Consider the following 13,401-nt stretch of genomic DNA (forward strand, 5'->3'; position numbering starts at 1 on the left):
GACCGCGGTTCAAAGAACGACACGGTTGAAGAGAACCTCATGTTCCCTCTCTCCGCCTCTTCGTTCATGAACCCTAGTCCTGCCCGCGAGATCTCATCGCTCGGGTCCCCGGACCCGAACCTTCTTCCTTGTTCCATTGAGATCTGAATCGAGGGCGGGAGGGTCCTGAATCTTCTCGTCCACGATCGGCGGTGGCCGCCGAGATCCCGTCGTGGCAATGCAGGCCCAGGGGAGTGCTGCCCCCCGGCCGGAGGCGATCCTGGAGTGGCTCCAGAAGGAGATGGGCTACCCTTCGCCGCCGCCGTCCCCCGACCAGCTTCGCAAGATCTGCCGCGGGAACATGTTGCCCGTGTGGAGCTTCCTCCTGCAGAGGGTGCGGTCGGAGCGGACGGTGGCGACGGTCCGGAGGAATATGATGGTCCACGGAGTGGCGGCGGGGGAAGCGGGGAGGGGTAGGCGGAGGGAGGAGGAGAAGGGGCGGGCGGCGTTTAAGGATGGTTCCTCCGCGGAGGCTAGGGAGGTCGCTGTTCGGGAGAGGGAATTAGCCGAGGAGGAGGCTGATAGATTGAGGAACGTGGTGAGGCGGCAGCGGAAGGAGTTGAAGGCTCGGATGGTCGAGGTCGCTCGGGAGGAATCGGAGCGGAAGAGAATGCTCGATGAGAGGTCGAATGCAAGGTGAAAGTCGTCTTTGGTTCAGTGTTTCTTGTCCTTCCTTCTTACATTCTTATCTTACTAGCAAACAACTTTAATTGGAATCGAGAAATTAACAAATCAGATGTACTACTGGAATTTTGCATCTTGGCTTTCTGTTTCTAAACAAGAAGATTTCCAACGAGTCAGAGATTTGGAAAGACTGGAAAGAATTAATGGCAATTCTTTCTTATTTAATTTTTTCCATAAGATAACTGTGGAAATTGAAGCAAAGAAGGGGTCAGATTGCTGAAACCCCTCTTTTGGTTATTGTTCTTCTTCTTTTTTTAAATTCATCTATATATTCAAACACATACTTCTCTTAGCTGTTTGTGTATACTCACAGAATAGTAGCTTTAACGATTTATAATTTGACCAAATTCTTCATTTATCTTGTCAATTTTCCATGTTCCAATATGTTAGGCACAAGCAGGTGATTTTGGAGGCATATGATCAACAATGTGATGAGGCAGCAAAGATATTTGCCGAGTACCAAAGACGAATTCATCAGTATGTTGATCAAGCAAGGGACATCCGCATGTTGATAACTGGTAGTGCTAATGATGTAGTTGATGATCTCCATGCTCCTGGTGAGAAAGCTGTTTATTCAGCTATAAAGGGCCTCAGATCATCAGATGATAGTGTTCTCATTGAAATGTCAAGAGAGAAAAATACTCGGAAGGCTTGTGAAACTCTTGCTGCTCATATGACTGAAAAGATCCGAACTACTTTTCCAGCATATGAAGGAAGTGGTATCAGCATGAATTCCCAGATAGATGCTGCCAAATTAAGCCTTGATTTAGACGGCGAGATACCAGAAGATATTAAAGTAATCATAAGGGATGCACTTAAAAATCCTCCCCTTCTGCTTCAGTCAATTACTACATATGCTTTGCGGAGCAGTGCACTCATTCATAGAGAAACCGAGAAGATTGAAATTAGAGCTGTTGCAGAATCCTTGAGGTGCTTTAGTGAACTTTCAGTTTGTTTAGTTGCATTGAGTTCTTTTTTTCTTTTAAATTTTTTCATTGGATCACTATGTTGACTTAGTTTAGCTATCAAATTATTGGCACCACAATCATGAAAGAGTTTAATTTTTCATCATTTCATGATACCTGTCTGTGATGGTAGATGTGATACTTTCTGGCCGCTGTATACTGCTTCAGTGTATGCCATGTATATGCTTTTGATTGATTACGTCATTATGTTTAATGATTCATGCTTTCTACAAATATAGACTTTTATTTGCTCCATGCCTGATATCTTTTGGTGTCATATCATATTGATAAATTTTGGAAGCCTTGTACTTCAATCACTTTCACTTCCATTGTTATGCTTTCGTCTATACATTGCCAGCTTAACTAAGTCACCTGATTTTTCATTTAGATACAAGTATGAGAATGACAAAGTATCAGATGCTGCTTCTCCTGATTCAGGCTCACCCTTTCCATATCAAGCATATGGTAATGGTAAGACCGGAACAGAATTATCCAGCAATGGAAATTATGATCAACTTCTTGAAAGACAGGTACTCCTCATGATCCAAATATATACTGTGGATGTCTTTTGTTCCCATAATGTACTGATATCTACTTGGAAACCAAAAGCAGAAACAATTTATATTATGGTATGTGTTCATCCATATGCAGCACATTAGCGATGTTATTGTGCTCATGACCTTCTAAAGTGCTGATTTGGGTGGGCAGAAAATTGTAGTATATATCTTGAGATACACTGTGCCTTAAACGGAGGGGAGCTTGTTGATAAATAATTATGATACACAAATCTGCACTAGCTTCAGATGAATACACAGAACTAAAATCTTGATAGGACTTGGTGATGGTGAGGGAGAAATACTAGCAATGCCATTCCTTCAGAGAAATTGCATTAGTTCTATGATTTTGTAAAAGATGTATTTTTATATTAATCACAAGTTTAATGAAGAGCGAGACCAGATCCTTCCCCTACATGATATACTGTTATGAAAATTTCAGTGGTAGTCCTTTTCATTTCTCGAAATTACCTGACAGCTCTCTTGCCTTGCAGAAAGCACATGTACAACAATTTGTGGCCACTGAAGATGCATTGAACAAGGCTGCAGAAGCTAAAGCCTTATCTCATAAGCTTCTAATACGATTACCTGGGAGCAGTGATGTGGGTGCATTACAGATGCTTCCTACTGGAGATACCTCACAGAATGTAGCAAGCACACGGCATTTTGAGGTTCTTGAATTGTTTATGAATTATAATTATGATATCATATTGAATATTGTTACTATTCTTGCTTTTCCATTTATCTGTTTGTTAAGTTTTTAGCAGACAGAATTGGATGGCCTTGTGACCGGTGGAGTTACTGTATTGTTTTACCATATGCGAAGGTTTTATTTGTTATATATATCAGTTATGGTATATAATTGTTTTATATTTTAAAGCATTGTGACCAGTGGGCAGTGACCACCATGTTTTATATGTTTGTCTTGCTGATGTCACATGTATGATATATTCTATATATGCAAAGTGCGTTATGCCTTTAGAGAATGCTTATTTTCAAAAACTAGATATGTAAGGTTCTAGGAAGCATCTCATGTATATTACTTCTATTACTTCTGTATGCCAGCAGCCAGTACGCATCTGGTTCAGGTTCATATCGGAGTGCTGACACCGATGGTGGGAGAGGAGTAGGAAATGATGGTGGGTAGGTGGGTGTTGGGCAGCTACTGAACATCAGAGAGAGGTTTTTTAACCCTAAAGCAAGAAAAAAAGAAGAATAAAGGTTTAACCAGACTGTACTGCCTGTAAAAGGCTATGCCTGTGTGCCATCATACTGGTAAACACCACCTGGTATGGACTGGTTCGGGTGGTATTTAGAACCATGGTTTTAGGACTATAAGAAGAGTGTCTATCGAGTTTCTTATAGCTATAGGTTTAGCTCAAAGGTCTGCTGGGTCCTTGATTAATTTAGTTATAAATGAACTTTCTAGTAATCTACGAAAAATTTATTTTGATTCACAAGATTTTGATTAGAACTAATTTGAAGCTAAGGGTTTGATTGAGCAATGGAGACAAATGCTAGAAACTAAGGTTTATATACTAAGTAGTATAAAGCCAAATGCAAAGTATAATTTAAGCAGTGCCGAGAAAAATTGAGAATGTAGTTTAGATTTTTAGGCAAAAAGTTCCTAGAAGCAAACTTTTTAAAGTACTGTAGATATTAACGAAGACAATATTTATTAAGTTAATGTGTAATGGTCAAGGTGGAGAGAAACATCAGGAGTTCTTTATGATCATAGCATGCCCCTTAGATTAACAGGGAAATTGTATGAGACCGCTGTAAAAGTAGTACTTTTCTACTGGTGGATCATTGTGTGCCCCAAATTGCTCAATATTCTTTTAACATCCAGCATCAATTTTGAGCTATCTTGGTTTATCTTCTCTTCTGCTCCACATTAATTTTTACAAATGTCATTCACATATAGATACTGGATTATGCTTTTCAATTAATTTTGTTATTATCTCATCATTGTGTTTTTTTGGTTCACTACGCAGTTAGAAGTCTTAGCCAGAGAAAGAGAAGTTGCTGGACTTCGAGCAAGCTTGAGTACGTTGACGTCTGAGGTGCAACGTTTAAACAAGCTGTGTGCAGAGTGGAAAGAAGCAGAAGTTTCTTTGAAGAAGAAATGGAAAAAGATAGAAGGGTTTGACACCCGTAGATCAGAACTAGAGACAATTTATACTGCTCTTCTCAGGGCTAACTTGGTTAGAAAAGCATTTTAATCATCATCTCCTTGCATCTTTTACAGCAATTATTTTGTGGGATCATTGTAAACTATTTCAAGTTTTAATTGGTAATACGAAGACATATTCCATATGCAAATTAGGTTGAGAAATGTACAGTGAAAGATGCATATTGTTTGTCATTAAAAGGTATAACTTAATATTCAAACAAACAACAGTAGTATATTAATATTTTATGTTGCTGACATGCCATTGCTTTGAAGTTCCAACTGTTAATTAGTTGGAAATGATTATCTGGTGAATCTCAATTTAAGCGGTCAACAGTCTTATTTCCAGTTCTTTCAATACATCAAATTTGCTTAATCTATTTTACACTCCTGAATATATTAGTCATCCATAAACAGAATTTCTTGTGCAAGCTATTTGGTTGTATTTGTGAATTTTAGTTATGACTAATTCTTACACTGAACATGCAGGCATTCTATGGATGCTTGAGAATCTTGATATATTACTTGTATGCACATTTTCTTCCGAAGACATTTTTTTGCTTGGTACCGAGTCTCAGTAATAAACTATGTACCTGACCAAAAACTCATTTTTAATTTTGTTCTTTCGAACATTTAGTGAAGTAAACTGAATTATTGTATGTTTACATCATTCAGAAAAAAAGTACAATGACATCATTAAATTGCTGCACCTTTTTAATACCATGCTACAATTGTACTCCAGATGATTTCTGATATTTTCTGATAATAAACGCTAGATGGTTATTTGTTGATGTATGACAGCTTATTACATTTTTTGGTAAACCCTCATGGAAGTTGTGGTTCTTTGGTCTTAAATAAGTGCATATATACCAGTATAAAGAATTAATTTGTTTTTATCTCTGCTATGCATTAGGAAGCATCAGCATTCTGGGAACAACAACCATTGGCTGCTCGAGAACATGCAGCAAGGACAATTATTCCAGCATGCACTACTGTAGTGAACATTTCAAACAGTGCGAAGGATCTCATAGAGAGAGAGTTGTCTTGCTTCTATCAAAGTTTGGACAATACCATCTACATGCTTCCTGCAACCCCACAGGTTGGTGATCTTGAAGATTTTCATTGCTGTGATAATGAGTTCAGGTTGATATATGTTTTCTTATTGTGAAGTCTTCTGTGTTGTTTATGGTGCATTAATTATTGTTAAGTGATGAATGTTTCATCTAGATTTTACTTTACATAGAATCAGATAATAGAAATATGTGGTTTTTGAAAATGTGGTATGCTTTTTTCTATCCCTAGAATTAGATGATAAAGCTAATTCTATTAAATTTTTTAACCATTACGGTCATTGTGATATTTATGTATTTTGGCATAAATCTGTTGCGAAAAAAAAGAGATCTACTGTTTGTGTGTTTAGTCTTTTGTTCCTCATTTTTGTTGAAGTTTTCTCTTCTCTTTGATCAGGCTCTTGTGGAGTGCTTCAGTGCCCCTGGTGCAATAGGTCCAGAAGCACTTGCAGCTGCAGAAAAAAATGCTGCTATGTTAACAGCAAGAGCTGGTGCTAGAGATCCATCTGCAATTCCATCCATATGTCGTGTCTCTGCTGCTCTCCAGTATCGTTCTGGTAAGCTTTAATAAAGACATCTTCCCTGACAGCTTTATGCAAATACTGCACACTGACATAAATTGTGGATTTCTATGAATTATATTATGCATAGTTTAAATATCTTCTTCCAAAGGAATATAACATTTTCCATAGGACTGCAATTTATCCACATTATATTGTATGGCCTTTCTAATGCCATCTTATTCTTTTATCGTCAGTAAAGTTTTCCAATTTTGTCCTCCCAGTTTATCACCCTGTTCTCAACATTTTGGAAACAAGCTCGGTTTTACAAAATGGAATATTGATTTGTATGCTATAATGTTGTAATAATTGCAGAATGGTTCATTTTTCACTTTTAGTTATGCAGTTGGACAATAAACCAAGGATTGAAATTTTGTATCGTACCGAGTAGTGGTACGCCAGCGCATATTGAGCAGTACTAAATATATAAAAATATAAAAATATATACAAATTAATATATAAAAAATATATAAAATATATATCTTTTTTTATATAAAAAGATATAAAAATAAAAAATCAATATATAAAGATATAAAGAAGATGGCGTACCGAGCGGTCGTCTCGTCGCCTCGTTCTTCTTCTCATCGTCTCCTCGTCTGCGGCCTTCGACGTCAAGGAGGTGGGGAGAAGAAAGACGACATCGACATTGGAAGGTTCTTCATGCGGCAACAGTGGACGAAGGAGACCGTTTGGAGATTAAGAAGGCCGGGGTCTTTGCTGCCTTCCTCACAACTGCCTCTTTCGTTGCTCTCACTGTCGCCTCCCTTGATCCCTGCACCTCCAGCTCCCCCTCCAAAGAGGTATGACTCTTCTCATCGTTACCTACTAGATCGAGATCATCGAGGGAGGGCGGCACCAGATCAGGATCAAGAAAGGGCGTGGAAGACAAGTTTGCGTCGACGGGCTCAGGTTCATCGAGACGTCGGGGACGGTGCATCGGTGCCTCTGCGACACTCTTTCTCAACGCTTCTCCCTCTTTCTTGATGCTTCTCCTTCTTCTTTGATGCTTCTCCCTCTTCTTCAAATGCCCTCTTCTTCCTCGCCTTGTCACAGCTAAGCCGTTACCGTCCGATAGCGGGCGGTCCGCTTGCTGGTCAGCTGACAGACCAATACATACCGCCCATACTAGGCGGTACAGAACGGTATTAAAAACCCTGCAATAAACAAACACTGTTTTTTTGTCAGTTAAGTTTTCCAATTTTGTCCTCCTAGTTTATTGCCTGTTCTCAACAATTTTGGAAAGAAGCATTGTTTTACAAATTGGACTGTTGATTTGTATGCTATAATGTTGTAAATTGTAATAATTGCAGAGTGGTTCATTTTTCACTTTTAGTGGACTCGAGCCAGCTTATGTTAGACACCTCTCCAACAATGCAATTGTCATTAAAAATAATCATTTACTTTAGTGCATTTAAATTTATGACAGTTGTTTCCCAAGGTCTATATAGTTGTGGAGTTGTGGTTACTTAGACCATGCTCTATCTTGGACTATCATAGAACAATTAGTTGTAAGGCCAGCTCTACTTTTTAAATAGAATGTTAGGTAGATTGGAAATTACATATACGCAGTAAAGAAAAGTTCTGCTGCGATGCTGAGTCTGAGATGAATGTGTGTGGTTATTAGAAAAGATTAAGAAGTATTCACATTTATGAACTGTGGGTTAGTCTCAATCGGGGATAAAATACACAAATCATTTAAGTAGCATGTAATCAAATGAGAGTTATAGATTGTTGGATGCAGTGACAGATGATGTATTAGGACTAGTGATGTGAGAAAAGCGAGAAGAATTTGTTTGAAAAAATAAGATGGTTGATGGCTCTGATTTTGGCTGATGATACTATCCTCAATGAAACTCAGTGGCAGAAAAGACTCATGTAGCTGGCCTCAATAGATTGGACCTTACAGCTTCTTGCTTTTTCTACATCTTGGACTATCATACAGCCTAAGGTGAAGTATTCATTAAAATTAGAACCACTAAAATGCATTTCAATTTAGAGATGACAGCGTTACAAATTTGCTTGATGTTTCATAAGAATGTGATGGTGAAGTATATATCTTTTTTTACACCCTGTCACATCTTGGTCTATTGCTTGTCCTATGGTAAGGTTTTTAATGGGTCGAACCAAGCATGATTGCCACTAAGCCTGGGTTGACCTCACTAGCTTTAAGGCTCATCTTAGCTTGATCTTAAAATCTCCAGGTATCTAGCTTTGCAGCTTGACCCAAATAGAAGAAGTCCCTGGCCCAGTCTGACTTCTGTACATCATTGTGGTTGTTTTCAAGTACCTCAACTGTTAATAGGAGTACAGATAAGATACAGTAAATAGACAGACCCTCAAGGCTACCATTGCGTGGGGGACAGCAACGCTGACGATGCTGGCAAGTTGGTTTAAAGGAAACTTGCTGACTTTGAAAGGACTCTGGCTGTTTTGAGATCAGTCAAATAGAAGCCAAGAAGGGCTGAGACTGAAAGGCTGGTCATTTAAGTTCATTTTAGTCAGCCAGTGCAAGGCTTGGAGGCTAATGATACTAAGCCTTGTCCTGGCTCAGATATCAGAATGTGACCTTACTGTCATGCAGTTTTTGTTTAAAACACATTTACTTATTTAGTGCATGTCAATTTGGAGACAGAAGTTGCATTGTTAGAGTTTCATTCATTTTTGAGGCATGGTTATTTACACCATTTTACATCTTGGTCTACATAGTAACCACTGGCTTCATGCTGTCTCATACATGAGAATAAGCTTTAAGCATACATGAGAATAAGCTTTAAGCTCCTTGTCTAGATCTTCTGTTTTTTCCTGTGTCTCACTGTTAGCTTGGGAAATTACAGGACAATTATAGTTATTTATCAATTTTTTTTCTCAATTAATGCTCACACTAGGAGAGAAACCACAACACACATGTAGTAATGTATCAATATATTACTCAATCAATCAATGTATGTTTCACGTTTAGAGCATTCCTATTATGACTTGCAGGTTTCTTTGTGTAACAAAGATAATTATTTTTTGTTGTTACAACCTTTGTGTTTCTTGGTCCTGTCGTTCTGAGTTTGTAATATGCAATCAGAACCATGGACTGCCGTTTTGCCTGGATTGGTATGAAACAGGCGTTACATACCAGTCTGGTGTTGAACTGATACACGGACTGCCCCCGTTTCGGGTGGTAGCTCCGACCCATGAAAAGAAAGATCTTTTTAATTAATACTCTTTAGCTGCCACCGGTCACCTAAACGTGAGCCCTCGACACGCTTGCCTCTTGCTACTGTCCGTTGCTGTCCACCACCTGTCCGGTATGGTTCCTCCTCCTCCTCTTCTCCTCCATCTCTTCCTCCACCACCTCCTCTTCTTCCTCCTTTTTCTCCACTCGTTTCCTTCTTCATCTTCCTCCTCTTCCTCCACTTCCTCCACTGCCTCCTCTTCTTCCTTTCTCTATCTCCTTTTTCTTCCTCCTTCTGCCCCTTCCTCCTCTTGTCTTACTTCTTCTTTCCTCTTCCTCCTTCCTCCACAGCCCCATCCTCTTCTCCTCATCCTTCCTCTTCGAGTCATCGGAATGTACCATGTGTCAATTCACCGGTACCGAATGATACGTACCAGTTCAACCTGGGAACAATATGGGTCTGGTACTCTTGATTAGAACTATATGTTTCTCTTGTTGTTCAACCTATGTGCTTCTTTATTGGAGTAGATTTGTATGCTATAGCTTTTTCATAACTTCAATTTTATTTGCCCTTATCATATTCATCTTGTTTTTGACTTGAAATTACAATTTATTGGTTTGATGACTTCTATTTGTAAATAGGTGTGGAAAATTTAGATGCTGGCTTAGCATCTGTTTTGGAGTCATTGGAGTTCTGTCTAAAGCTCCGGGGTTCTGAAGCTAGCATATTGGAGGATTTGTCCAAGGCAATTAATTTGGTTCATACTAGGCGGAACCTCGTTGAGAATGATCGCATTTTACTAAATCACGCGCATCGTGTACAACGAGATTATGAAAGGTAAAGTTCTGCTGATTTATTATTTTAATCCTTAAAGGTCGTAAACATTAGTGGAACGATGGAATATGCTAGATGATGTCAAATTATAACTCTCTTTTTGTTCCACTGATTTGGGTTATCACCTTAATTCAGGTATTTACAAGAAATTTGGTTTGTTTGTGGTGGATCAGACATTTATTCTGCACTCTTAGATCTTATCTTCTCACTAATTTTTGACTTTTTTTGGTGGATCAGTGATGATCATAACTAACCAACAAGACATATCATTAAATATTGGAAAGCAAGTAGTTTGTTTGTCGAGTCAACTCTGCGACAATCTATCCAATGAATGACTAATTGAAAATCACTTTACATGTCAGGATATAGATTAGAAGGATGGAACATGCATGAGTACCTGAGACTTTGGAAGATCTGCCATACAAAGGAATGTTTCCAAGTGTATCAATTAACTTCGAAAAAAGAAAGTTTATCAATTAACAACAGCCTTACTAGAACAATGTTCTTCTGTTATATTTTTGCTAGATAGAAGCTTCCATGATATAAGCTCTCTGCTAGTCAAAGCATGAATTATAGTGTTCTTTGTTTTTGTTTCAATTTTTGAAGTTACAAGAGTACTTCTTTAGGGCTTTATGCTATTTAGAGTAAGTTTTATGCGCATTGAGCATGTGGATGATGCAGAACTGCTATTTCTTGGTCGAGAACTTGCAGGATGGCTAATTATTGCTTAAAGTTGGCTGGTGAACACGAAAAAATTGTTGCAGAGAGATGGTTGTCAGAACTCAGAAAAGCTGTCTTGGATGGACAAAGATGCTTGGATAGTTGCCAACATGTCAGAGGCTTGGTAAGAAACTACTTCCTATCAGTGTTTAGTTATTAGCTAGATCATAATTTGAATTGGAATTATTTGGCTTTGTTTTCAATATGTTAATGGACTTGACATCTATGAAGCACTGACACGCCGATCTTGCGAGCACATTGTGTTGGACATGTGTCGGACAAGGATACGTTGTTGACATGGCCAGACAAGGATACGTTGTTGACATGGCCGGACACGTGTCCAATTCTCTTATTTATTTATTTTTATCTATTTTGGTGGACTCGGCATCGCACGCATGAAATCTCTTTGTTGACGGATTCTTTGAGGAGTTCTTGCTTGTTACGTTATGAATAGTATTGTCGGTCGGCGTTAAATCTCGACCACCTGCCTCCACCACCTGTGTCCTGAAGCCTTCTTCCTCACCGGCATGGACTGTGGAAGAGGCTCTGCTCTCGCCTCAACCTACCTGCATCCATCAGACCACCACGACATGGCCCTCACAACCTCATCGGCGCCCAACGAAGCCTTCTTCCTCACCTTCTACCGCTACATCGCAACGGACCATGCTGACCCATCCTTTATGGTTCACCTGCTTCTACTGTACCAAACCCTGTGCGATCCTCTCTTTCTGCTTCCTAGGACCCAGATTTCCCATTTCTGGTTTGATCTTTGGGTTTGGTTCCAGATTTCCCGCCCTTCTCCTTTCTGGATCTTTATTTATTGCAGGGCTTCTTTCGTAAGCCCTCTTGGTCACCTTGGAATTTGAATCTAGAAAGTAACACCATCTGGTTTGAGATCGGGTGTCACTTGTTTTTGCTTTCCCTGCATGAATTTGGGTGCACAGAAGAACAAAGATGGTCTCAAATTATTTCATAAGAAAAAGTCTTCCGGTTCAACTGTCAAAAATCATCGGTATGGTTCACATGGAATAGTGCTAAATTTGAGAAGCAAGATGCTTAGAATCTGTTCCTCTCATAAATAAGAAGTTAGAGGGCACTGATTCTTTGGTTTCTGCAGATTCTTTGATTGTGGTTTAACTATTGTCCGAGCTCTTTGCTTTCTTCAAATTCTTAACTAAAACAAGATTCTGGTTTATTTTTCACACAGACGAATGCCTAAAGGTTTTGTGGATTCTGTTCCACACTAGTATCTTGGTATATTGATATCAATGGTATCTGACTTCTTATTAACATACTAATCCACCTAAAGAACTGTTAGTTCTACTTAGACTTCCACTACAGTTTAACACATTGTTCAGATTTTATGAGCATATATTTTGAAATTGTATTTTGTTGTTATCGAGAAACCACATACCATATGCTTTACTTGATGTTATATGTTTTCATATGGTAGAGATCATTTCCTTGTCCAATTTTTCCTGAGCTCATATTATATGGTTTGATTTCTGATTTTTCTATTGTGTTCTTTTATTATATTCTTTTTCTGTTCCAGAGATGTTAGGCTCGGATGGAATTCTTGAACTTTATAATGAGGAATGTTATTAGTTTTAGTACTAAAAAACTTATATTAACTTATGTATGTATGTATGTATGTATGTATATATAATACACATATCCTCACCGTGTCCATGCCCTAATTTTTTTAAAAATGATGTATCGCCGTGTCCATGCATCTTAGCTTGACATTAGCAGACACATGATATCTTCTTTTTTGGTTGTTCCTTGATGTTTTCACGATCTCAACTGTCGTATTCATCTACTTGCTGTGTGCTATTGTGTCTATAGAAAGTAGTAAATCTTTGTTAGTGATCGTACTTTGAAATTTGTTATTTTACTCCCGTGTTTGTAGCATATATTTTTAAGATATTTAATCCCATATGGTGATATCACATTACACTGGAAAAATTTTCATGTTGCACATTTAGATTGCTTTCAACATTTCAACTATGCACTGCTTGAACTATGTGAGTTCAGTGTATTGATCTTGATCTATGCATGGATTCATTGCACAAGTGTTCATAAAGGACTCTTTTTGCAGGTCGACGAATGGTGGGAACAACCAGCAGCAACAGCTGTTGACTGGGTTACCATTGACGGGCAGAACATCGGTGCTTGGCTCAACTTGGTAAAGCAGCTTCAGATGGCGTTATATGACCATAAGCTCTTGTGAAATTAGAACCTGGATTGGATCAGACTAAGTTGTCATGAACACGCAACCTGTTCTTGTGTTTGGATCGACCTCCGTGCATTCCTGGCATAAGTTCATATGACTCTGTGCTTGTTTTCTGCATCGGGACGCCTCAGTCCCTTGGTGATATGTTTGAAGGATACTTCTGATTGATGATGTATTGGTCTAAATGTACGATGTGTTATAATTTTTATTTCCAATTAGAACACGAGTGAGTGATTTGCAATGCGTTGCTGCCCTTTGTAATATTTTCTTGTATACTTGTAAGTAGAAGTGACTTTCCATCACACTAACACTTTGTGCTGTTGCTTTCCTCCCAAGATGTGTGTTGCAGCCGTTGCCAGGGGAGAACCTCAACAGGAAGTCTGGTCTTGAGAATTCCACCTAAATAGA

At 38.8% G+C, this 13,401-nt stretch overlaps 1 protein-coding gene across 2 annotated transcripts; it reads left to right on the plus strand.

The window, feature by feature from the left end:
* The first annotated feature begins 42 nt into the window (after positions 1-42).
* LOC135645057 (AUGMIN subunit 5-like) lies at positions 43-13,297 on the plus strand. 2 transcript variants are annotated; one of them, XM_065163111.1, is made up of 10 exons: positions 43-675; positions 1,114-1,653; positions 2,077-2,218; positions 2,737-2,913; positions 4,237-4,446; positions 5,326-5,511; positions 5,880-6,039; positions 9,848-10,043; positions 10,752-10,884; positions 12,859-13,297. In XM_065163111.1, exons 1-10 carry the CDS (start codon positions 218-220, stop codon positions 12,988-12,990), a joined length of 2,334 nt encoding a protein of 777 aa, XP_065019183.1. In that variant the 5' UTR covers positions 43-217; the 3' UTR covers positions 12,991-13,297. The 2 variants fall into 2 exon arrangements, with proteins under 2 accessions (XP_065019183.1, XP_065019190.1); XM_065163118.1 differs by lacking the exons at positions 10,752-10,884; positions 12,859-13,297 and adding an exon at positions 10,403-10,652.
* The last annotated feature ends 104 nt before the right edge of the window (positions 13,298-13,401 follow it).

This window comes from Musa acuminata, chromosome BXJ1-4, assembly GCF_036884655.1.
Source record: "Musa acuminata AAA Group cultivar baxijiao chromosome BXJ1-4, Cavendish_Baxijiao_AAA, whole genome shotgun sequence".
Classification (NCBI taxonomy): domain Eukaryota; kingdom Viridiplantae; phylum Streptophyta; class Magnoliopsida; order Zingiberales; family Musaceae; genus Musa; species Musa acuminata.

Bases quoted from the DNA above. Each gene is read 5' to 3' on its own strand.
- LOC135645057 (XM_065163111.1), top strand. From the start codon at position 218: ATGCAGGCCCAGGGGAGTGCTGCCCCCCGGCCGGAGGCGATCCTGGAG. The intron at 2,219-2,736 runs GTACTCCTCATG...CTTGCCTTGCAG, and splicing joins ATCAACTTCTTGAAAGACAG to AAAGCACATGTACAACAATT. The intron at 10,044-10,751 runs GTAAAGTTCTGC...GAGAACTTGCAG, and splicing joins GTACAACGAGATTATGAAAG to GATGGCTAATTATTGCTTAA.